Source organism: Centroberyx gerrardi, chromosome 20 (genome assembly GCF_048128805.1).
Source record: "Centroberyx gerrardi isolate f3 chromosome 20, fCenGer3.hap1.cur.20231027, whole genome shotgun sequence".
In the NCBI taxonomy this organism is placed as follows: domain Eukaryota; kingdom Metazoa; phylum Chordata; class Actinopteri; order Beryciformes; family Berycidae; genus Centroberyx; species Centroberyx gerrardi.
The window spans coordinates 7,744,687-7,770,130 of record NC_136016.1 but is presented as its reverse complement, the minus strand read 5'-3'; the positions used below and the strand labels follow the sequence as shown (position 1 = coordinate 7,770,130).

The following is a 25,444-nucleotide window of genomic DNA, read 5'->3' as shown; positions in this document are numbered from 1 at the left end:
GAAATTCATGTGCACATTTGCCAAAAATGATTGTAGTGTATCCAAATATGACCCATTTTTAAACTGTATTATGCTCATGCTGGTACTGGAAATGAGAACGAGAACAAACCCCGGGTTACAGAACTAAAACTCAGGCAAAATATTCTCCTTTATTTTCTCCTCCTCTCCTGATGCTTTTACAAGGGATTTAGCAAATAGGCCTTTTGGGCAAGACAGACACCAGGCCTCGGAAAGGACTCGGACAGGACAGGTGATGTTACCCTTATGCTCTGTCTTTGTGTCACCGTTGGGACACATAGCAGAGAGGATGTTTCTTTAAATCTGTCACAGAACATTATCGTCTTCATCCTCTCACTTCCGACTTGTGATCTGCTTATACCGCCATCCGTTACAAAATGGAAAGAGACCAAGGACTTGCAGTTGTCAGAGTGATTAAATATGTCCTATTGGAGCCTTTACTGGGGCTATTGTAATGAGAGAAATGAGCAACGCACATTTGAAATTCAAATATCTTTTTAGTGGCATCTATTTAGACTATTCCAGACTTATTCCAAGTTTAGTTCTTGATGTTATGTTGGGATCCTGAGGCTTGCATGTGATAATATGACACTGTCTCACATTCATGGTGTTGCAAGAACTTCATCAAAGTCTTGGCCTGCACTGCTGCAGGAAGGAAGGAACAGGTGTGGCAGCACTAGATTTTATGTTCATATCATGCAAACAGTCACCACTTTTGCAAAGAAGCTTAATTTTGGACGTTATCTTGTGACAGATAGCTGATACGTTTGTAACAAAATCCTCCCATACAAGGTAGCCACTTATGAGATATGCTTATGATGTTATTGGACGTTTTTGTTTTCTCATTTGGAGTCTTAAGTGAACTGCTGTACTGTGGGCTGTAAATGTGTTGTAGGCTATGTGGGTGGCTGACAGAATGTGTTTAAAGCACCGGGACTGACTGACTTACAAATCATGCAGGTTTAGTCAGTTTATGCCTGTAGATGTACAATATTTTGACACAGTGTGCTTTGTGCTGTGCTTTATACAGAGTCCAGGATGAGTTGGTATACAGTCTAATAGAATCTACACATGATGAGTCGGTCTTAACTCAGGGTTACGACTGCTGCTTCCTCTAGAGATAGAGCACACAGCCCTTTTTGCAGCTAAACCTCAAGCTTAGTTCTGAGTATTTGCCCAGCTGTAAGTCTATTTGCCTTTAACATGGCATGCGTTAACTGCTAATGAATGGAGTAATTAGAGCATCATAGTGAATTAGGCTTACGTGATGTCACCTGCGTGCTGTTGTTGCCTTCTCACTGATTGTCTGCCTCCTTAGGTCTGTGATATTGTCAGATCTGCATTATATTGGGTTACTTGAGGGTTACTGGCGCTGGCCGATTGTAATAAGTTTGAATTAGGTTGTTTGAGACTGTTGTGAAAGGGTCTGCCATGTGTGGGAGGCATTATGTTGCCAGGAGCCTCCAATAGTGATTGGATAGTGCACCGGTTGATGAGTAAGCCTCCCCGGGTCCGCCTCCACATCCTTTTTTCACACACTGACACTCTCAGTTCCACACACGCACACACACCTCATGCACGGTGCAGGCGCGCAACAAACTCACAGTGACAGAGAGAGACACACGAGCGAACAGGAGGGGGAACATGCCGTCACCCATCTGTCCCTGATGTGGAGCTGAGACTCTCCTCCACCACCCCCCCGCCCCTCTCCCCTCGCTCTTCTCCCGCTGAGTTAGCTGCCTGTCTGCGCTCTGTCCTCACTGAAGGGCACTTTCATTGACTCGGCCCACGCTTTTTTCATAAGGACGCGTTAATGATGCGAGACTGCCGCCTGCCGTAGTGGGATCAGCGGGCAGAGACAGACCGCCTCGCAGATCAGAGAGAGGGCTGGAAGGATGTCCGACTGAGACCGGAGCCGCTGCTGGAGAGCTGTCATTTCGCTCCTCTTTATTTTTAACCCACTATTTTTTATTTTTTTTCTGTGTGTGTGTTCCTCAGAGACTCGAGCACCTCTCGGATGGTGTACGAAACAGCTGAGAGTCAGGTACTGTCGCTGTGATACTGTGTGTTCTCTATGTTGTGGTACTTCTACAGTAGGACTTCTACTGCAGGGCTTCGGTTGCTAGACATGTCATCGGTATCTGTCTGAAGGAAATGGAAGGATGTGGCACACATTGCTGTTTAAACGCTTACCAGTTCAGATGCCTGTGATGATATTATTATCAGGCTACCACAGACTCCAGACTAGTATTAGACTGAACTACAAAATCTTTTCAAACTACAAAATCTTACTCAAAATGTACTGTGACATACAAAATGCTATTTTCCCTTCTTCAGCCATAATGGTAGAGGTATTCCTTCGCTTAACACATTTGGCACTAACAGTCATGTAAAACAGTCACACAGCTAAATAGATTACATTCCTCATGGCTTGTCTTGCCTGTGCTCTCTTCTGGACTTGGTATCAGCTCTTATTCCATTACCAGAAGACCAGTGCTTATGTGGCAGGATCCTGGCATCCCATGCCGACTTCGAAAATGCAGCTTCCAAGTCAAGATATGTTTTGCTGCACACACACCGATGTACAGTTTCAATCTGACTGACAAGTGAAACGAAACATGTTAAGAAATCAGTGTGAAATCTGTCAAGGCAGTGACAAGTAAAACGCTGTCAGTTGGCCTCACGGTGCTGACAGCATATTGCGGTCAGACACTGGGTTTGACAAAAATGAAAGCCACATTACTTCAGCCTTGAAATCATAGGGGATAAAATTGCCATCCTGAAATGAAATAAATTACAGGCACAGTTTCAAAAATAGATTTGCACACCCTTTTTAGCAGCTTAGTGTAGAGCTTTGATGAACGCAAGAATGCAGCAGGCTGGAGGTTACTCACATGATTTGTGTCATATTCAATGCAGCAGCAGAGCTTGGGTTTCTCTAATTTTATTCATGGCGTCCAAGTAGATCTGCTGCTCTACTTTTGTTTTATTTTTAAAAACGCAGCTTTTCAGTGCCTGTTGTTTTTCTGTCTTTTTGTGTACTTTGTCTTTTAATCATCTGCACTATCTGTTTTACAGTGAAAAGGCTATTTTGAGTAGTTTGATTTTGATCAGATTTGGAAATTGCATCCCTGAACTGTGCATAGTATGGCTTCCTGTTGCCACAGCGGGCTCGTTTTCTTTTGAAAAAAAGACAAACATCAAATATGTAAGTTGACACAAATGCACAATGCGATCTTTGGAAGTGTTGAGGGAAAACAAAAAGATTTCTGTAGAGGAAGCACTGAGCTAATTTCCGTGCAACGCTGTGATATTTGGTTCAGGAACTAGCAATGTCCTGTGGAGTCACACTTCTATGTAACCCTTAACCTCTTTGGTGAAAGATGTGTACAGCTGCAGGGAGGAAGTTTCAAAGAGTCCGACCAAGCATTTCCTGCCAAGGTGTGCTTGCACTTCCTCTGCCTGGGGGTGTGTGACTGGTTGTGTTCAAAGGCTTTGGTGTGTGGAATCCTGTCATGAGTGAGACGGGCTATTGTGTCATTATGATAAACAAGAGTACGCCTGGATGTTTCCAATCCATGAATTGTTGTGCATTAAACTGGCTGGTTGAGCAACACTAAAAAATCTGAAGTGTCTTACACAATCCTACATGTTATTTGGCAAGTCATCTTGCCAAAGCTGTACGAGCGCATGATCAACAGCAACAAAACATCCTAGTGTAATGTGGTACTGACTCATAAGGTCATGTCCCCATTCACTGCTTTGTGCCAAACTCATCAAAGCCTATAAATTGGGGCCTTTCTCGGGGATGATCCACTTAAAAATGACGAAATCTAAGCGCTGCTTTAGAAATGAGGATTACTTGACAACTTGACTGCATCAGTCTAACCCTAACGCTATATTCAGAGAAGGGGATTGTTTTGGTGTGGCCATCAGGCCGACACAGGCTTAGCGTTGTCAGACTGAACGAGTGCCCTCCGTGGAAACCAGCAATACCCGTGATCCTTGAATAGCAATGTGGCCTAGTAAGTGAGTTGGCCCAATTTTGGCCTTTTTTTAAGGTTCTTGTTGCCACACTTGTGCTCTTCTCAATCTCAATATGGGAAATTGTGTTGAAAGATCTGCTGGCGTTATGAAGTGATACCCATCTCTCTTGAACCCCCTGCATCTCTTGTGAATGAAGAGTACTCGGCATCCTTCCTCTTATTAGATGGGCCACCAACAGATGCATCCTGCAGCTGCACACTCCTTCCTGTCTGCATTTAGACCCTTTTGTCTGAAGAAGTTGCTACAGCAAAGTTGGGACACCGGCTGAATTTAAATAGGCCGGCCCTGAATGGAGCAATGCTGGCAGACAGGCAGGAGGCTCCAGTTTCCATGGTCTGATTCTTACTGTGCCATCAGTGCATTTTGGTGTGCATGCTCACTGCGCTAATGTTTAAATATCAATGCCTTTGACTGACTGTCCAACTGTAATTGGTGGTGAAAACAAAGGTAACTTGAAGATTGTCTTTTATTTAGTGTCTGCCTAGCTGATGAAGACTGTGTTACACAGTTGGTTTCACTACTGTTGACAAAACGCACTTACTGTAATTCGCTTTGGACAAAAGCGTCTGCTAAATGACATAATGTAGTGTAATTTGGTATGATTTTGCTGCATTGTTTTCATAGATCTGCTTTTGGTGATTTTTGCTCCACACTGTCAGAGGAAATCCCAGTTTGTCTTGGTCTTTTATTGGCCTCATGAGCCGTGCAGTGCTTCCCTGGTTGACATGTGGAATAAACAGCCTCTCTGATGAGTTGCCTTGATTGGCTCTCCAGGAGGATGTTTATGACTGAGGGCTATTTCTACTTAGGCCTCCGCCCCAGCTGCCCGCCTGCCAGACCAGGCCTGCCCATGCTGAAATCAGCCTGGGAGCGTGGCTGCCTGGCTCACTATGTAGCAGGGACTTCCGTATGAAAGTGTATCTGCAGAGTGTAAGACAGCAGAGGTATGCAGATGTACCTATGCAATATCAATTTCATCTAGAGAGCTATACAATAGCATTTATAATGCCACACTTCCTTTGGAGACCTGTAAACTGAAGCCTCCGTTAGGAAATGTCAGTTCTGCTCAGTTTGTAAATTCAGACGCAGAAAAAAGAACAAATGCAGGAGCCAAAATGTAGGAAGTTCTAGTGTGCGGATGAGAAGAATGGGAGAATCCAGTGTCAGAGTGTTTTACAGCCTTTGACTGAGCCACATAGGGACAGCCTATAATATCATGGCATGACTGTGGTGGTGGGTACAGGAAACCTGCTGATTAAATTTCCTTAAAGTGACAGAGATTGAAAAGAGTTTCCTACGCAGAGTAAATGCCCTATACTATGAGTGATGCAAAGTTCTGCTCTCAGTGTAAAGAAGAACTCAAGGAGACAAAACGTTAGGCGGAGACATCTTCTGTTTATCATACCTCCTATCTCACCCGGGTGACTAGAGGACAGAGACGTTACTGACCTCTGACCCTAATGGACAATTCATGATTTCATGCCAGCCAAAAGAGATTTTCAACACTTTGAGTAGGAGAAGACAGGACACATGCACTGGTTAGCAGTCTTGCTCCTAGTGTTCACTTGTGCTGCTTGCTTTACAGTACAAGAGCCAATTGTGTCGTTTTTGTGCACAGCCTGTCCCTGTGAAAGGGAGCTGAGCTTAAGCCATCTGGCTGCCAGATGTACCACTATTTCCCTCGGCCCCCTCCGTAGAGACGTGAGCCTCTCGCATGAATCTACTCCCCAACATGAGATAGGAGATAGGAGGAGGAAGACGCTGTCTGGGAGCTGGAGCTCCAGAGGAGTTCGTCCATGCCAAGCAACAGGGCACTCTGAGTTCTGCGCGAGGGGTGTTTCCCACCGACTGGGGGTGGAAGAGGGGATTCGGAGGGGAAAGATTTCCTTTTGGATGTGATGCCAAGTTCACACACTCGTTTGGACCATGGCGGAAAACAAGCAGCACAGAAAAGGGTCTGGAAGCGCAGATCGCCCATCTTCCAAGACGTAAGGATGTCAGATTTTACTGGCGATCAGCATTATTGCAGTGTGGAGGGTTTTTGTTTTTGGTAGTCACAAAGTCATCATGGCAACAGAAATGCTTTCGGCATGTGGTAAGGACTCAAATAGAATTGGGCAGTTGGAACACACAGTATTCAAGAAAACTTTGCTTGCTTTCACGAAACCTTGGAAGAGCAGAGTCATAAATATACTCTGTTTTCTTTCTCTAGATCAGCTTTTGATTGATTTAACACTTTGATTTAGGCTAGTTTTTTCCTTGAGTCATATGTTTGATAGTAGATTTAATTCTATCATAGAATTTTTCAGTCAAGCCGTAAAAGAACATTTTGGCCAATCCTCTGTTTTTGTATGCTTGAGGCCTTTTAAGGAGACAAAGTAACGGAAGAAATGCGAGATAAGAAAAGAGATAAGAAAAAAGATTATGTTTTCTTATCTCCTGCGCTTGCAAGAAGAGAAACTCAAAGCAAAAGGTCTCTAGTGCAAGGTTGACCTGCCCACTCACTCCCAGACACAACAAAGGGGAGAGTTGCAGTGACTCACCAGTCACTTCTTTCTCCACAGAGCCTCTCTACAGAGTGAGAGTGGGCTCAGTTGAAAGCTGGAGATCACACAGAGGTGCTTTGAGCTCGGGGGGGGGCTCAGACAGCCCCGCTACGCTCCTCGGCTGTGTCGCATCAAGTTAACTTTGATGTCGACTGATTGACTCTCTACTCCCTGTCGATACGTTATGGCTTCCTTGTACGTGTGTGTATTGAAATAGGTAACTTGCTGTGCTTCTCTCTGTTTTGTTAAAAGATTGTATTCAGGAGTTGTGTGTGTGTGTGTTTGAGTGTGTCTCTCTCTGTTTGTGTACTCCGGGAGATGGCCGGGACTGTTGGTTCCTGGCCAGCTATGTGTTACATGTGATGTGGAGGAGCAGTGTTGGTCCTGACACTGCTAGCTTGTCGGAAGACGCGTTTGTTTATCTGCAGAGCTCCGTGCAAATCCCCCTGTTTACTCAGGGGGGGCGTTTGCTTGAAGTGCCTGGCTGGCTTGTTTGGGGGGCCGAGTGCTCCACATCAAGTGGTCTGATTAACATATAAATACTGTCACACTTAGCTTAATTCCTTACCCACTATGACTAAATCGTAGAAATATGAAGGTGATGATGATTGTAATTTTCGAGGGTTGATCAAGAAATTGACTGAACCATTGCATGGTACAATAAATGCCACTGAAACAACAAAACAATCCACATTTATGAAGAAGTCATTTACGAATATGTATGTTATTTGATGTACCATTCAAAAATGTTATTCATGTTTTGTACTGATAAATACAATGAATACTGTTTTATAATACCAGTGACAGATTTTGCCCCAACATTGTCTATTTTTATTGAATCAGGTCACTGAATGAAGGTGTGAGACACACAATCAGCAGCTCGTAACAGCCTGAATATGTCTACAAGGCTTTTAACACACCAAATATATCTGTCGTCACTGTGTGCGGGCTATTATGTACAGTAGGTGTGTGAGAGTGTTTGCTTCCTGTTTCTGAGTCCGCTGCGATGTCATTCACAGCTGCTTGTGGAGTATGGGTACAACTGCCAGTGCCGCGCCACAACCCGTTTCCGTAGCATCGCCACTTGAAAGTGTCCATGGCAACGGGATGGCGGACAGCAGGCAGTCTCTTAGCATGAGCTCCTTTCAGACAGTCAACATCCACAACAACAAGGCCAAGTCCATTATCACCAACAAGGTGGCACCTGTCGTCATCACGTAAGTCCCTCCCCCGAATCCATGTTCTCACAATTGGGTGTTAATCCTCTTTGATCACCGTATTGACATCCCCCACCCTCCAGCCGCAGTGTTTGCCCCTGTTATCATCTCATTTGTCGATCCAGGAATCAGCAGATACAGGATCAGACCTGGCAAATAGTAGCTGATAATTGAATTGACCTCTCTCACCGTCAAGTCTCTCTGCGAATGCGTTTTGTTTTGCAGGTATAATTGCAGACAGGAATTTCAGATTCACGATGACATCCTCAAGACCAATTACAAAGTGGGTCGGATATCGGACGCTATGCCTGAGCACTATCTGGTGCAGGTAAGGACAAAACACACGACTGCCTTCTTAGATATAAAAAAGCACCACTCTTTCAGACCAAAAGATGTCGAATCATCTCCGCTTTTCTTTATGCCTGCCCTTTTTCACATTCACATGTCCAAATTGCATAGCGGCTCAGGAACATTGTCATGCGCTGTTTTATGATCTGGGGCAGCCATTGAGTAGGGAACGTTGTCACCCTCCTATCGGGGCTTTGATCTGCTCTGTCACCTCTGACGGGGCTGTTCAGGCATGCAGTGTTTTGTCAGCGTCGGCCTGCAGTTTCTGTTTGCACACACAGATCAGCGCTTTCACCTGATTGCTCTGCAAAATTCACAAATGCTAATGAATGCCTGTCGGAAAGTTGGAAAGCATGTTTCAACATGTATTTTGTCAATGCCGTGCTCTCGATTGAATTCAACAGCCACACTGATGAAAGTTGCCTGGGTTACAGGGGCAGTACTTCATGGTCCAGGATGTGTACAGCAAGGCAGATGTCCTGAATACCACGGGCAGCTATGGGGCGCCCAACTTCCGCCAAGTCAAGGGATCGTACCCCCTGTACGGGATGGGTCAGCCGAGCCTGAATGGCTTCAAACAGGTCCTCCAGAGGCTCCAGGCACAAGGCCAAGAGGTCACTGTTTTATTCTTCTATTAAGGATGGGACGATATATCGAAATACATTGCAATACAAAAATGTGACAATAGTATTGTGGGGCAGAAAAATGAATTGTAATATGAGCTCCATTTTATTCTGCTGTAGTAATCACAAATGAGACAATTTCACAAGCTCTTCATCCAAATGATAGTATTTGCACTTTGTAATGATATTTTTAAATTGTTGTTTACATTCTAGCAAGCCAATGCAATTGCTAGAAAGATTTGTGTCTCAGAAATAAACATAATTCTGCACAGTCAGAACTTTTATTTATTACATTGTATCGTGGTTGTACTGAATTGTCGATCGAATCGTATCATTAGATAAGCAGATCGTCTCATCCCTATCTTCTATACATATTTATTTACAGTATATTGGCAGAATTTGAGACAACCACACATAAGCTCACGTGAATTGCTCACAGGTTCACGGGTAGGTTCTCTGCACCTCATTTGTCTGTGTTGGTGTCTGGCCTAGGCTCTTTCTAGTAGTGTTGTCTGTAAATATTTGAGGAGTCAAGTGCTCAGTCTAGGCTGTGGGTGAGATGTAGACCTAAGCAAACAGAAAGTCGTGGTCATGTGGAGCAGTGGAAAATGAATCTATCTGCTTAGAGCAGCTAGAAAACTGACCGTAATTGAAATGAAATTGACAAAATTATACAGCAGCCCTCTCTAAATTCCTTACCCATACGGTACACATCATATGACAACAGAATGTTTCCAGTTGCTCTTGGAAGCGGCAAAGCTGGCAGAGGCAGCAGCCATCCAGGCTATTATTTAATTCCCATCTCCCCCTATTTGTGCACACAGGAGGTTATATTCTTCTGTGTAAGAGAGGAGCCGGTGGTTTTCCTGCACAAGGAGGACAACTTTGTGCCGTACACCCCCAGGAGGAAGGAAAACCTACATGAGAACCTCCACGGGCTGGAAAAGGAGGAGCTGGTGGAGAGCCTGGAGCTGACCATCAGGAAGGAGGTGACGACACACACTTCCTCAACATCTCAGCATTTCAGCACGCACAATGTATACCGGCATTAAAATGTTCCCCCCCTCCTCCTTCTCTTCCCCCCACAGCTCCATGACTTTGCCAAGCTCAACGAAAATGTGTTCTACGTCTACAACGACATCGAGTACTTCAAAGACGAGCCGCAGAAGATGACGATCACGTGCGAGGAGGACATCCACGTGACCGAAGAGGTCTATAAGAGACCCATGTTCACCATGCCACTCTACAGGTTGTTTACATTGTGCCTTTATTAGCCCCGGCTCCTCGACTCCACCGGCAGTTTAGATAGGGCGGCGTGCGGCTTCCCGCTACACTATATATGCAGCGCAGGTTGTAAATAGTGCAGTGCTTGTTTGTGCAAAGAAGAGATTGCAGCATCCTGTTTGCAATCAGATCAGCCGAGTCATCTTTATTGAGATGTTGTGAGTCGCTCATGACATTTCCAGGGCAAGAGAATATATTATTCCCCAAGCAGAGCACTAAAACCACTAAAAGTTTCAGACCCTGTGCAGTCAAGATGATAATGATTTAGCCACTACAATAAAGGCTTTTTAAGAGTGTTTTCTTCCTCGTGATTATATTTCTATATTTGGAGTGCCTGGATTGTCCTTCTGTTTGAAAGCAGTTGCATGTTTGAATATAGGTTCTGTGAAACTGCAGGTGATGCGTTTTTAGAGAAGGGCACATTTAGAATTAAAGATATAAAATAAATAAGATAAAAGACGGAGCAGCTTTCCACCGTGATTCTGATCTCTCCCATCATCCCTTGTGGACTGTTGGAGGAGCCCGTGTTTCCGTCCAAGACTCATGAGATTAGCTAATACAACAACAGAGAGGGGCGAGCGCTCAGCTGTTGAGTCTTATTTGAGGTCAGCTCGATGTTTACGTACAATGTGTCATGACCAACAAATGGGCAATATTGACAAAACACAGGCGTCATTTTTTTTTGTCTGAAGTTCAAACCTCGGTGACACTCTCTTGTATTGCAGGTACTACCGATTGCCACTACCAATGGAGGGAGCGCCCCTAGAGGAAGACTTTGATGCATTTGTTAACATACTCAGGGTAAGCTCATGTAAACACCACCTGTATTACACCAATCATGGTACTAGTCCACCAATTGGTCCACCAATCAAATAGCACTTTGGCTGTGCTTTGCTGGGGATTAGGTTTATGCAGTTGCCACATTTATGATTTTGTTTTGATGTGCCATTAAAGATATTAATGGGTGGAATATTGTAGAGCATCTGGACTTTCTCAGTGAAGTAGCTGGAAGGCCAAAGTAGCTTTTTTTTTTTTTAACACATAGCCTTTTGAATCTATGTGTGCTATCAATCACCAATAACCATAATAGTTATGAATATGACAGAAAACCTTGAGTCTGCAATCAGTTTGTGTCCGCTCCTTGGCAGCGGGGAATAGCCGGGGCCATCCGTTTTGTCTGGTTTCCATCTTGCCCTTCACTCACACAGGATGTGCCCCGTCTTTCCCTAGGTTGTTTTGCCCTTTTTTGGAGCTACTTCCCTAGCAGCAGCCTGTCCAGTTCCCTGTGGTTGGAAAGTGGTTCCTTTTTTTTTTTGTTTTTTTGAACAGTGTGGATCGGTGGTGTACTAAACCCTGCTGCACTCTGTCTCCCTCTCTCTCTCTCGCTCTCTTTCTCTTCACCACTCTTAGTTATGGCAGTGTTGTTCTGGAGTGTTCCTTGTTGAAGGAATTCAGGCATGGCAGGCCATATTTGCCCGTGCAGTGATAACTTCCTGGACGTTCCCTTACTTCCCGTTTCAGTGGTTGAAACGGGGCTGAAGTTCAAACCGCAGTTTCCCTCTATTCAACTTAGATATTTCCAAAATTCTGACTAAGGATAATAACCAGTGACCAAATGTTGTTGAATTCCATGGCCACATTGTATATTGGGACACTTGTGCATTGTAAGGCTACAAGTAACTATGATAGTAACATATCATTACCACCTTAATGATTTACCTCTTTTAGGTGCTTAGGGCTGGGCAATATAGCCAAAATTATTATCACAATACTCATAATTATTTCTGTACTGATACATAATGATATCTGCTAACATATGCAAAATCACATTTTAAATAGTCAGATTGATGTTCATCACATTGAACTGCAAGGTAATATAAAATACGATGAAACTAATTTTCATATAATATTCCCTAATTTCGTTCAGATAGATTTCATGAGGGATTTTAATTAGTATTTGCTTTTTATCATGAATTTAGACAACAGATTGTGTATCACGATACCTCTGTTACTATTTCATCACGAAACGATTCTATTGAAAGACGATAAACGATTATATTGAATTACTGCCCAGCCTGACACCACCCCCGCTTTGTGTTGGGTTTTCCAGGAGAGCCCCAGCTTGTCTCTGGGCCAGGACGCGTCCCGGCCGCTGCCCGCCCTGCTCTTCAGCTGCCAGGTGGGGGTCGGCCGCACCAACCTGGCCATGATCCTGGGCACGCTGGTCATGAATCGCCTGAAGGGCACATCGCAACAGCCGCCACAGTAAGAACTCAGCATCTCGGCATCAAATTCACCTGGAAAACTGGACTTGAAGCAGCAGAGGAATAGATAGGAGCTGACTCCGTTTGCCTTATTTTGCAGAGTTGAGGAGGCTGCAGCTCCAGAGCCCAAACCACTGTTCCAGGTCATCCAGACTCTGATCAACAAGCTGCCCAATGGACAGGAGGTCATGGAAGAGGTAAAAGAGATCAACTACGGCATCACACCTGACTTAAGAAAAATGTATACAGGGCGTCTGCAGGTCTTTAATAAGTCTTAAAATGTCTGAATTCATATTATTTAAACTCAAGGTATTGAAAGGTCTGGAATACGGTTAAATAAAGCATTTAAGTATGAAATTCACTTTTAGAGGTCTGATAAATGTTACTGTTTCTTGGTCCATTGTTTTTCCAAGTAGATTTCAGCCCAGTCACGCAGATCTGACTATATTCTGCCGTTTTTATTTTCACCTTTACTCCCAATTGCCAACTTGGTCTTATATTTCATTCTAACTGCCGTTAAAAAGGTACAATAAGGTGTTAAGTTTAACTTGATGAAACTTGCAAAGCGTACAGTTGATCATGTCCTTTCTTTCATTTTCACAACTATCTGATAGGTTGACCAAGCTATCGCCCTGTGTTCAGAAATGCACAACATCAAAGAAGCAATATACGAGAACAAGAGCAAGCTGGAGGGGATCGGAGAAGATTACAAAATTCAGGTTGGTGATGTTGTATCTGCTGGCAGTGATGTAGCAGCGAAACAATCTATTGTGCTGACAGCATCACATAATTTCACTTCAAAGGTAGCACCTTGCACCTCAGATGGTTCCTGATTTGAAAGGCTATCGCTGCTCAGCCCGTGTTCTGCTACATGAGGCAGGAGTGAGAGAGTGAATGAAAAGAGTGCTGACGATACAGAAAAAAAGTCCTTTTCAACTTGGGTACATTGAAGTGGCTGTGGAGAGATGATGGAGGACACATGTAACGGATAACATTAGAAAGCTGAATGGCACCACCCAATGGCTCATATTTAATAAAGTAATATGGTATTTTAAAAGGGCCTATGAGCGCTGGGAACACTGCTCACAAGTTGTCTGCTGCCAGAGAACAGTTTACTGCCTTTATATTTATAGATAGGCTGTATTATAATTAATTCATAGCATTCTTTTCTCCGATCAGGAGATCAGTGGGATCTTGTCTATGAGACATTTGTGCAGGTTTAGTTGAGTTGTTTAACTTAACATATTAAGAGAAAGAGGAAAAACTGTTTTTGCTTTAAACCCCTCTGTACTTTCCAACTTTTGATAAATTGAAATTTTCCCTTAATAATGCCTTTTACAAAAAACACTAGAAATACTAGTTGCCTACTATGTGCAGACATTGATTTTTTTTTTTACATGTTTCAGGGAAGCAGTACCAAAGACTACTTTCTTCACAGAACGATGCAGAGCTTGGAGCGCTATTTCTACTTGATTGTGTTCAACTCTTACCTTCATGAACAGGTAAAAGCATTTTGTGTTTTTTCCAGCCTCAGTCTCTTAACCGATACGGTGTGAATATTCTTCAAAATAGAACATATTATGCTATGAAAATAATAGAGTTGTAATTCTATGTTTTGTGCACCTGTGTGTTCTGCAGTATCCTCTCGCCTTTGTGTCCAACTTCAGCCAGTGGATGTGCTGCCATCCGTGGCTGTACAGGTTACTGGCCTGCATGGACCTGTCAGAGCTGTCCGCCCCGGCCGACCTGGTCACCAGAGGAGCCCGGGTCCTGGTGAGGCAACCCAGAATAAATACACACACACACACTCATGATAATGTGGTTTTGTTTTGTAATGTGAAACCAAAACCTGTATGAATATTGATTGATGGAGTAATTAATTTCAGTGTCATGCAGTCAACGTGCTCAGTCCACATGAGCTTACAAGACTCATCCATACATCATATTGTGAAATGTGTGTATAACAAATACATTCCTAATCAAGCTCAGGGTTTATGCATACAAAGCATGTGGCTGTTTAGCTCAGGCTTTACAGATAACGTTTGCCACATGGAATCCATCTTTTCTGAAAGATATCCAATATCATTCCTAATCTTTTTACATAATTGTCTAATCATCTCTGTCTACAAATGCACTGTGTGTTATGCATGCAGTGTGTAACTAGATGTATTTGTGCAGGTTGCTGATGAGTACTTAGCTCCAGACGTGCTCAGCACAGTGAAGGAGATGAAGGTGGCCAACTTCAGACGCGTGCCCAAGATGCCTGTTTATGGAATGGCTCAGCCGACATCAGAGGTGCTGCCAACTGGCATCAGATTCCCTCATATCTAGATATGAATACAAATACTCTGAGTCATGATAAGGACCTACTTAATCACATAAATCCTAAACAAAATCGTATGTCATTCAGGAGAGATTGCAGCCTGCTGTGGATTGTTTAATTTATATAACTGAAAGACTGTAATTGCCATTCAGACAGAGTGTATTTGTCATACTAAGTAGTTATTTTAGTTAGTGTATTTTTTTTGGCGTGGGAATGTAATTTTCTATATAGTTTGTAAGTAGTCTTTGATTTCCACATCCACCTGATGATATTTCTAATCATCATAAATATGCATCCCCACAGTCATGAATACTTATGAGAATACAAGTAGACTGAATGACAATGGTAATCTTGAGGAGACTGAGTAGACCTAACTCACCTGCCCTTAGGACACTCGAGTCGGAGTTCTTGCTACTGCCATCTAAGCTTAACCTTACTGTGTGCAGGCTACCGGTGCAGTGCTGGCCCACCTGACGGATGAGAAGAGGAAGCACGGCCACATGCTGTGGGTCAACCTGCAGGAGGAGCTGGTGCTAGAAGGCAATGGCCAGGTTTTCACACCCAGGGAGCCTTCTTGTCTGGACCAGCACATTTCTGTCCTGTCATCTGACCCAGAGCTAATAGAGGTAAACGGATGATGAGAGTTGAACTGGAGTGTTATGAGATACTACCAAAAGCTTTAGAAATCGCTCTAGCTTCGGGGCGTTGAGGTAAAAATGGTTTCATGTCCCTTCCTGCCCTGCAGAAACTGGAGACATCCCTGAAGGAGGAGATCCTGCGAGCCCAGAAGTGGCTGGAGGTGACGCTGGAGCAGGAGAAGCAGATGAAGATGTTCAAGAGCTGCCTGAGCGTCCAGGAGACCTTCAACCAGCACAAAAGCTCTCACCAGGGCCTCGTCTACAAACGCATCCCTCTGCCTGACTGCAGCGCGCCCACAGAGGAGGTAACGACATGCAGAAACACACAAGCGCACAGTATCACAAGCAAGAGACTTGTCTTGATGAAGAGGGTTTAATGGTAGCTTCTATCTAGAGGCACTGCAGTGGCTGGGTGTAATGCAGAGGGGTGACATGATTAAGCATTGTGCTCCCTCTAGTGGTTTGGAGTGTCACCGTCTAAGTGATTATTCCACTCACAATAACAAGCATGTCTAATCACAGTCTTGAACTGTTCTATAACCACCCATATTGCCTTTTACCATTTTCTTCATCATTGTAGTTGAATATACTCCATTTTTGCTGTTTCACTGTTATTTTTGTTGATTTCAGTTTGAATCAGTGTAAAAAAATGTAAAGAATGTGTTAAAGATTTGATATCACAGGAATGATTGTTTTCCATATTATATACACATAACATTTAGTCAGTGAAAAAACTAGAAATATTATCATAGTTTCATTAAGACAAGCACATTTGATATATGTGTGTGTTTGCACATTTGTGTGTGTCCTTATCCTCAGGACTTTGACAGGCTGATGGAGGCCATGAAGAGTGCCTTGGCTGAGGACTCGCACTCAGCCTTCGTTTTCAATTGCCCCAATGGCAAGGGCAGGACCACTACCGCCATGGTCATCGCTTCTCTCACTCTCTGGCACTTTAATGTAAGAGGCTGTCCGGAATGTTCCCCGTGTTCACCAAGGCCATCAGTGTTTCAGTACTGATTTACTCAAATCAAACTCAGATCAAATGTGCCTGTTGTTATGTTTTGTTCATTAAAAATAACATGAAAAAACCGGTGTGTTCTGCCTACAGGGTTTTCCTGAGTTCGGTGATGACGAGATAGTGAGCGTTCCTGATGCCAAGTACACAAAGGGAGAATTTGAGGTATGTAACATGCTGTGTTTCTCTCTATTTTGTCAAGTATTTAAAGTGATAATTCCTGAGATTCTTGTTTTTGGGGGGTTTCTTTGGCTTCCCAGAGATCAGCTGTCAATCAAACAGTGTGTCCAGTACTGTGACGTCTTTTTCCTTGGATTTTCTGTTGATGCAGTTTGAGTTTCTGTAGGTGGCGCTCTTCTCTTTGTCTGTTCAGCCATGGTGGCTATCACTGCTCATGCTAACTACCCAGTTATTTTTCTATTGATTCCAAACCAACCACTGTTGTTGCTGCTGGAAACATGAAACGCATCACTTCATGTGCAACAGAGGATTTTTCCAGGACCTACCAGACACCGGGTGTTCAGAACAGCAACTGTAAAAGCTTTCATGAACTGGCTATAGGTTGAATCACTATTGTGTTACAGCAGTGGGTGAGAGAGTAGCAAAACGGAAATGCATTTATATGAAATTGTTACAGCTTATTACTTAAATGCAGGAGATGTGTGTGAGTTTGTGTGCATCTGTGTGTGTTTGTGTGTGCATATGATCTTATTTCTGTTAATTTCCAGTAGCACAGCAATTGTAAAGTTGCCATTCATGCCATTCAGTTCAACTGTGACATGACTCCAGTGAAATCCATCACCCATTGGTTGTTCCAAACCAAACTACAGTACATGTAGCTGTAAAACTGTATGTTGGAGAAATCTACAGCGCTTTTAATGTCTAAAGTTTTAACTCTCCACCTGTAATTGAAGTCTTGAAAAGGGCCGCTGTAGCCAAACAACCCCAGAAGCCATAGCCTTTCTCTCCTAGTCACAATAATGCCTCAGAATGGGAGCCTTTGGACGTTTTCTCGCACTGTGTTGTGACGATGAATCAGTGGTTGGTCGAACCTGCCGGGCTTGTCTTTAGCACTGTAAACACGGGCACAGTGAAAGGCAGCGCGCTCTGCAGGCTCACAATAGCGCATGCCAATCACAGCAACCCGGCTAGAGGAGTTTCTGGGATACACAGAGTGGTTGCTACGGAAACCCTGCTTGGCTCCAATTCAGCCTTTGAAGGATGTGTGATGTTGCCATCCCCATTGCCTTATCTGCCAAAAAAGGTGTTGCTATGGCTGCGAGCTACAAAGCATTGCATGCTGTGGGATCTGGTATAGTGTTAGATATGCCTCTGAGGAAAGGAGGATCAAGGGATAAACCGTATCCTATTGATATATCGGCAGGTAAAACTAAATGAATCATTTGTTCGGTCAACCAGCTGCTGTCAGTGACGTCCACTTTTCCTCTCACGCTGGTCTCGATACTATAATTGGGTTAACCTTCCATAAACATCAGATTGTGGGGTTTGTCCCGAGGACAGGGGTGAGGCTGCATGCTGATGTCAGGCTGCTTGGCAGGCTGGGCTGACACACATACTGAATGAGGAAATAGGGTCTTGCCTGGAGGCCTGTTCTGTCCCCTGCCCCCGCTCTCGCCCCTGCCCGGTCGCCTGCCTGCTTGTCGGCTTAGTTACCCAGCTGCCTGGCTGCCATCATCGTTAGTATCTAAGGCAAGTGAAATGGGCCGGCTGCAGTCGGGGCCACCAACAGCGTTTTGTAAACTCCATCTCATGGCTCGTTATGGATTGATGCAGCAGACTGCCACACAGTGTTGTGGTATTTTTATCGTACACACATGCACATGGGGGTCATTCCCCACTTCAGCTAGGTCAACATTTCACCAGCATGCCAGTACACAGACACACACACACACATACACACACACCATCGTGCATTTCAATTAGGTCACGAATGACAGGCTTTACTGCTCTAATCAGCTGGGTTTTGACACGATCAACAGGCTTCACAAGATTTTGCATGGCTTTTTGATGAATGTTAACACAACATTTATTTGATTTTGATTCCTATAGTACAACACTTCACATTTAGGCATGGCATGATGGCAGAGCCTGATGTTGCTATTGGACTGACTGTGTGTTTGTTGTGCCGGTGTCCAGGTAGTGATGCAGCTGGTGCGTCTGCTGCCCGACGGCCACAGGATGAAGATGGAGGTGGACATGGCCCTGGATTCGGTCAGCGAGACCATGACCCCCATGCACTACCACCTGAGAGAGATCATCATCTGCACATACAGACAGGTACTGTCAGAGGACAAATCTTTATCATCACTCAATAACTAATCATTATTGACCAAACCCTGAGATACATCACATCCACTTGACTTGAAGTGGATTTCAAACACAAGTGGCACTTTACACACTGACATTGAGAACAGTAAAGCAAAGAGGTTAAAATAATAACACTAGTAAAATCATACTAGAGAAGAAGAACTAATACAAGTGCACTTCAGAGAAGAACCACAGTAGCACCATCCAGTCACAATAAATAGTACAGCGTAGTGGAGAAGTTTGTGTGTTTTAGGGCCACCTTGTGAGTTGGTACCTTTACCCATTAAATGCAAATTCACAATGTAGATGAGTTTTCCAAACCTGGGCCAGTAATTGCAAATATAGGACAAGATATTTAGTGTCCAAAAGCATAGACAATCACATGAGAGTATTTAAAGTATACTTTTCTATGATTGACAACTTCCTGGACACTATCTGAATTGTTGTGTTTTGGTAAATCACACCCATATCATTCTCACAGCAGTTTAAAACAAATCATGAAAATTATTTACGAATACAAACAATAATTTATAAATTTGTAGTCTTCATGCAGAGACACAAGCAGCATGTCAGCATCTATTTAGGTGGACACTTCCATATGAGTCCCATAGATGGCGTCAAGAACTTGTTTTAATCTTTCTAGCCACAGTTTGGACCCAAGGGACATATGAATGAGAGCGATCCAATGCTATGTAGGCACAAATTACTAACTGTGGAGCTGCAAACTGAGGAGAAGGAACTGAGGTGCAACACGATAAGTTATCTCACGGCTCAACTCAGTGAAATTCACTGGGGTGGTAAATGCTTTGAAATGGAAAAGTGTGTAGGAATAGGGCTGTAGAAGAAGTGATTACTTGAGGGATTTTGAGATTTGACTTTGGCTTGTGAACACAGTGCTGTCCGAGGTATAATCAGTATCAAATACCACACAGGTTTCAGTTACTGCAGTTGCTACATGCAATGAATGTACAAAATATTAGAAACACTCTTTTCATGAAGTACGCTGATAAGGTGAATCCAGGTGAATCCCTTATTCATTTCCCTAATTAAATCTGTACTAGTCACAAAGGGGGAAATGCAGATAAAGAGAAACAGACGAGTTGGAGGATGATGTTTAAGCTCTGAGACAATTTGAAATGTGGATTGCGCAAAAGGGGCTGCAACTCAATATCAGGAAGATATCCCTAATATTTTGCACATTCAGTGTAATGAATATGATACAAACAGGTCAAATAGTGGGTTGTGAAGACTGCAAGATGTTCCCTCTGTCCTGTCTTTGGACCAGGTCTCTCCTGAAGCTGTGGCGTCTATAGGACCAAGGCTCTGTTTTAGCCATTTGTAATGCAGACTATAATCAATGTGCTTCTGTGCACCGTCAGCCATGCTCATGGTGCTGGAGGTACCCAGCCCCGTCTCCACAATATCAATGGGCCTCATTGTCTTATGCGCTCTCTCTCTCGCTCTCTCTCTCTCTCTCTCTCTCTCTCTCTCTCTTTCTTTCTTTCTCTCTCTCTCTCTCTTTCTCTCTCTCTCTCTCTCTCTCTCTGTGTCTCATAGTGGTGATATTTAGTTTTTCTGTTGTTTGTCTGCATTATGTCTTTCTCTTGCTCCAATTTGTCACCTCTTAATCATAATCGATACTTCATAACAGGTTTTCTTGTAGCTATTAAGTGTGGCGACTTTTAGCTGTACGTCCCTCATGAATTCGCTGATGCCAGCCTAGTAAATCCCCAGGCCTCAGGTCGCCCTTTCCCTCCAGGGAACATTTGTGATCGATTCACTTTCAGATCAATTAATTCAGGAAGCGCATTTTCATTTCTATCCAATCAGTAACATGTTAACTGCAAACAAACGATTTCTATTTTAAATGGTGTGAGGTAAAAGCGCAGTGACCTCAACCCCGTCCCAGAGTTTAACCCTGCTATGAGCCCGTGCGTGGAGGACCTCAGGTTGGCACCGTGTTCCCTCTTGGCCTTTCCCTCCTCCATGAGCCGGCGGGGCCAGGTGATAAACAGTGCCAGATGTTGCTAGAACCCCGGCAACCAGCAGCAGAAAAGCGGGGCAGAAAAAAAAAAAGAAGGGGGGTGGGGGGGGAAGAGGGGCAGAGGGGAAAACTTCTCCCTAACCACCTTCACTCCCACTCTCTCCTCACGTAGTCTTCCCCTCCTCGCTTCCTCTCGAAGTCCCCTCCTCCCCGACGGCGGTTGGAAAATGTGTCTTTGATAGAGAAAAATGTATTTACACCGGGACCCGAACCGTCCGCGAGCTCCCCGAGGGGGCCTGTGGGTGTGGGGGGAGGGGGAGGGGGGGGTCAAGTCTGCTCCGAAAAGGCTTCATGAAGGGCCTGTAAATCCCCGCTGTCGACCAGGCGTGACGCTGCGTTACAGACTGCGTCCTCCGCCGCCAGCGGGATGTCCAGTTCCAACACACACTCGCTCAGCCAGTTACACCTCATAACATTCCCCCGGCAGCGGGGCCAATGCTGCAGAGAGGCTGCTTCCTCTCCTCTCCTCTCCTCTCTTCCGCCTCCTCCTCCTCCTCCTCCTCCTCCTCCTCCGTCCTCCTCGTCCTTCTTTTTTCCCTTTGTCAAGTCAGTGTGAGGTAGAGAATCGCCCCGAGCGCTCGGCACACACCGTTGTTTGCTCAGATAACCTCTCCCGCTGTTTGCTCTCCTTCAGCGAGGCTTTGTAGTTTTTTATAGGTGTGTTGTGGTTACATTGAGTATGAGAAACAGGCTGTTGGGATTTATTTGGTGATAATTGCAAAGGATTTGGAGGCGAGCGGGGAATCTGATTCTACAAGATGTGAAAACTTGTTGCTAAATACATACACTCTCATCACCTCGATCTCTTCATCGGTTTGTTTTCCCCCCTATTGCTGCCCACACCACACTCCGTCCATCTTCATTTCTCCAGCCCCCACTCCCTCCATCCTTCCTTCTTGCTGTGTGCCTTGTCTAATCCCCCACTTCCACAGACAAATATATCTCTAGATATGTGTGATGAGTACGTCTTTTAGCCCTAGTATGCGTGGTGTTGCCTTCCAGACCACCTGGGTGGGCGTGGCATGGCCTCGTCTGATTTTAGCCTGACCCTAGCAGCTTACTCATGGACTTTATTCTCCTCTTAATGCATGCAACCGTGATTATTCAACATTGCACGCTTCCACCCAGCAGGCCACATCAAAAGGTCATGAAAGCCTATCAAAAATGGCAGGTGAAATGGAAATTTTAGGCAATCTCAGAAACCCAACTCCTATCCCTTTTTGTTGAGCGAGACTGTGAGAGCTTCTGCTGTATTGCTTTTTTTACAATCCTAATTTCTTGTCTCATCTCTCAACACGCCCTTGAATTTGAGTGTAGCAGCGCCACATTACTAGACGCTATTACATCTATTGCTGAGAATAAATGAGTTCTCTTCTCCCAGGTGCTGAAAGGGCAAACTAGAAAGCACGGTGCTGGAGTGAATGACCGCGAAGCATGCTGTGTGTACGTGTGTCCAAAGAAAGGCCCTCATGGTTTGGACGGGGCAGTGGAAAAATATTTTCAGAAAGGGGAGAATGCTGTGAGCAGGTTTTCTGAGGAAAGGTAACGGACGTCTTCAGGAAGGCAGGGGGAGGAACTGAGCCAAATACTCGGGGGTTTAGGGGGTTGAGGAGACCACCGCAACACTGGCAGCCAGATGACTTTTACAAAGAAACAGGAACAAGGGATTAGAAAGAATTGAACAAATGAGAGAGAGAGAGAGAGAGAAGAGAGGTGGAATGGTAAGAGGCAGACAAGCTGGAGGGGTCAGTGAACCATACTGGCCAATTTGGAACTGGCATTTAGCAGCTTTGCGTCCTTATCTCAGACTCATAGTCATTTCGCTTGAGGATCCTCTGTATTTACAGTTCTCCTCTCAATTAGGATGACCGCTTGACATAAGTGGGCCAATTACAAGGTGGAGATCTGTGACGGCCAAAGGAAATATTGGCGCAAAAAAGGAGCCCACCTGAAGCAGAGACAGGTCCTTCTCGGCTGAAGTGCGGGTTGGCCTCGCAGCCTCTGAAAAGAGCCTCTCAGTCAGATCCAGCACAGGCTGGACGGGGAGGAAAGGGGGGAGCCAGGGGTTGTTGTTTTTATTCCTAATTCCCAGCCTCTCACATGCCACTGCCAATAGCAATATTTGCAGCAGCTGTCTACGAAATGACTTATTTTGACCAAATCGCGTTGCCAGGTTCTCTAAATCACATTTGAGCAGGTGCAACCAGGTGAACTATTTGGATGCGGCTAACACAGCCGTCTGTTCACAAATAGTCCAGACAGTAGGGATTTGTGTTATAGCCCACTGTGCTCTTAACCTTGAGCCTAAGCAGCTTATGAGCAGTAGTCTTGTGTGTGTGTGTTTAGGGGGGGTACACAGGGATAAATAAAGCATCCCCAGGGACTTCCCGGAGGGGTTTGGTGAGGCAGGGGGGATACGCAGCTGCTCTAGCCAGTTGCTATTCAGGAGCACATTTATTTTAAGGGAGTTTCCACAGCTGTAAGTGACTTCAAATGGAACTCGCTTAATACATCTAGTGAGTGTTTCAATTCCCAACTGATGTCTTGCATGACATGATCCATTAGGTGGCTGCCACTTTCGGCTGTAGCTTTTCTGCTGAAATAATACATTTCTGGGGGTAGTTGATTATGTGCCTTGTTTACAAATTGCAAAGAATAGCTGTGAATTTGCAGCAAATACTAGTCTTAAAAAAGTCTTAAAGTCGGTGCATGCAAGTCATGCATCTTCATCATTCAGCCAAGACTAAAACAACACCAGACCCAATCATTGTGTTCTGAGTCTTGCCACGCGAGTTCGTACCACTGAGTTGGGACAATGCAGGGGAGAATGTTTAAATTACTCCCCTCTCACACCTGCCCACTGGGTTGCCAGGTTTCTGACATAAGTAAGTTTTTGCAGATTGGTGCACTCAACAGGCCAGTCACATTTCCTTTAAGAGAAACACTTGCCTTTCATTTTGAGAAATTGAAAAGTCTCTAGGCCTACAGAGAAGCATGGCGTAGAATGATCAAATAGGCTTAAAAGCTGTGCTACATGCTGGGGAACGCCTGTTTTTTGTGAATAATTCCCCACTATGTGCTTTTATCTGCTGTTATTCAGTTTCATTCAGTCCATTGACAGCATTGAGAGGGCTGGCTGTCATAATTCTATTTAATGAGGACTCCAGACCTTTGTCACTGCAGTACTTACACTATTGACACTATTGACATCTCATCAGCTAGAATGTTTCCAGTCCTGACAATAGTCTTCAATATAGATTGACATATTGAAATTGATCATTACTACTACTTGTGCTTTTACAGTTCCATTCATTTCAACTTAAATGCTACATATAGACAAGATACAGCAGTCACTAACAATATGTTAAAAAAAAAAGTCATGTCCGCAATGCAGTTGCACAGTGTACGCATATAACCATCAACCATAAACATTGCATGCCTCCACACAGTAAGCAAAATTTGGTTAGAACAACAATTGTGTTTTAGAACTCCTTTTCAATGTACTGTGCATCCCACACATAAAAATCTGGAGTAAGAAACAGAAGAGAAAAAAAAGCAAAGCAGTATAAAACCACAGGGATTTTTAGCCTGTGTGACTCTGCAGTTATCATAGTTCATGCTACACCCTGCCTGCAAGGGATCAAGCTCTCATGCTCTGCCTCTCCCTACATGCTGATCACTTCAGAAGTCGTTATGAGCATGCCTGTGTCTATCCCCTTTGCCCCTGAATAACTGAACTGCCCCGGCCTGGCCCTTGCCCTGACCTCCCTCGTCTCCCCCACCCCCTCTTAACCAATGGCCCCAGGACGGCGCTTTGGACCTCACTGGGCACTGCGCAGAAAGGCTTGCGATTTCCTGCCCCCACACACTAAACCTATCATTGCCCCAGGCCCGGAGACCAGGAATAACAACATTTAAAACCATGCTTGAGTGTTTAAGCATGCCCCCGGTAGCTGTGGTCGTGGTATCTGACGGATTCTGCAAAGCCCCAATTCATTTCACCAAAAAAAAAAAAGGTTCACTCTTTGCCTTAGCTTTCACACTAGCTAGCTCCCAACACTGAACAAATGCCTAAGGGAATACAATCCCAATGACCAAGTGGCTCAAATGCCAACCATTTGGGATATGCAAAAGTCGTGACTGGGTTGAGTTGCTCCAGGAATTACGCTTTCACAATGTCCCAGTGGGGAAGCCGTGTTTCATACGTGAGGACAGTTGAGCAACAGATGAAACCCGTGTTAACGACACCATAACCACTTCCTAAGTGCCAGCACCTGAAACAGTCAGCAAGGAACATTCAGACCTGGCTCGTCAAATGTGTTTTTCTTTCCCACAGTGACAGCTTACAATAAAGCAAGTTTAGCTGCTTTCAATTTATATTCTTAATTGAATTCTTTTGGGTAATAATTGAAAATGTAATGGCAGATTGCTTAAACATTCTGTGGCGAAAATGTATAACATTATTTGTTAATATAAAATAAAGATTAGTTCAACGCCTAAAACCATTCCATAGTTTACCATAGGGACACTGTGGGACTGCAGATATCAGGCTTAAGAGAAAATGAACCAACGTCATGGTGCTCACAGCAGCTTTGTGGTTCCCCTTCACAAGGAAAGACTAGCGTGACCATCAATACATTTACCAGCTGTCAGCCACCAGCATTAATCACAAATTTAATTAGCAGCCCGTAGCACAAAATTGATCAGAGGGCATCAAGAGAGGTTTCGAATTATCGACTCTGACTA

General features: G+C 44.3%; 2 protein-coding genes across 4 annotated transcripts in view; one reads left to right on the top strand and one right to left on the bottom strand.

Annotated features, from left to right (window-relative positions):
* anapc16 (anaphase promoting complex subunit 16) overlaps window positions 1–25,444 on the bottom strand; it is a 126,522-nt gene that overhangs the window by 68,971 nt on the left and 32,107 nt on the right. The window lies entirely within an intron of this gene.
* pald1a (phosphatase domain containing paladin 1a) overlaps window positions 1–25,444 on the top strand; it is a 49,901-nt gene that overhangs the window by 2,168 nt on the left and 22,289 nt on the right. The window contains exons 1-18 of one of the 3 annotated variants that reach the window (XM_078290834.1): window positions 1,785–2,062; window positions 7,631–7,828; window positions 8,054–8,156; window positions 8,611–8,790; window positions 9,624–9,788; window positions 9,888–10,048; window positions 10,809–10,884; window positions 12,194–12,348; window positions 12,448–12,544; window positions 12,962–13,066; window positions 13,754–13,849; window positions 13,986–14,120; window positions 14,526–14,642; window positions 15,117–15,296; window positions 15,416–15,613; window positions 16,128–16,268; window positions 16,420–16,491; window positions 18,484–18,624. In XM_078290834.1, the coding sequence (XP_078146960.1) occupies window positions 7,644–7,828; window positions 8,054–8,156; window positions 8,611–8,790; window positions 9,624–9,788; window positions 9,888–10,048; window positions 10,809–10,884; window positions 12,194–12,348; window positions 12,448–12,544; window positions 12,962–13,066; window positions 13,754–13,849; window positions 13,986–14,120; window positions 14,526–14,642; window positions 15,117–15,296; window positions 15,416–15,613; window positions 16,128–16,268; window positions 16,420–16,491; window positions 18,484–18,624 (2,307 nt within the window). In that variant the 5' untranslated portion in view covers window positions 1,785–2,062; window positions 7,631–7,643. Of the gene's footprint in view, window positions 1–1,784; window positions 2,063–5,956; window positions 6,054–7,630; window positions 7,829–8,053; window positions 8,157–8,610; window positions 8,791–9,623; window positions 9,789–9,887; window positions 10,049–10,808; window positions 10,885–12,193; window positions 12,349–12,447; window positions 12,545–12,961; window positions 13,067–13,753; window positions 13,850–13,985; window positions 14,121–14,525; window positions 14,643–15,116; window positions 15,297–15,415; window positions 15,614–16,127; window positions 16,269–16,419; window positions 16,492–18,483; window positions 18,625–25,444 lie in introns of those variants that run through there. The other 2 variants (XM_071907763.2, XM_078290835.1) reach the window with 2 other exon arrangements.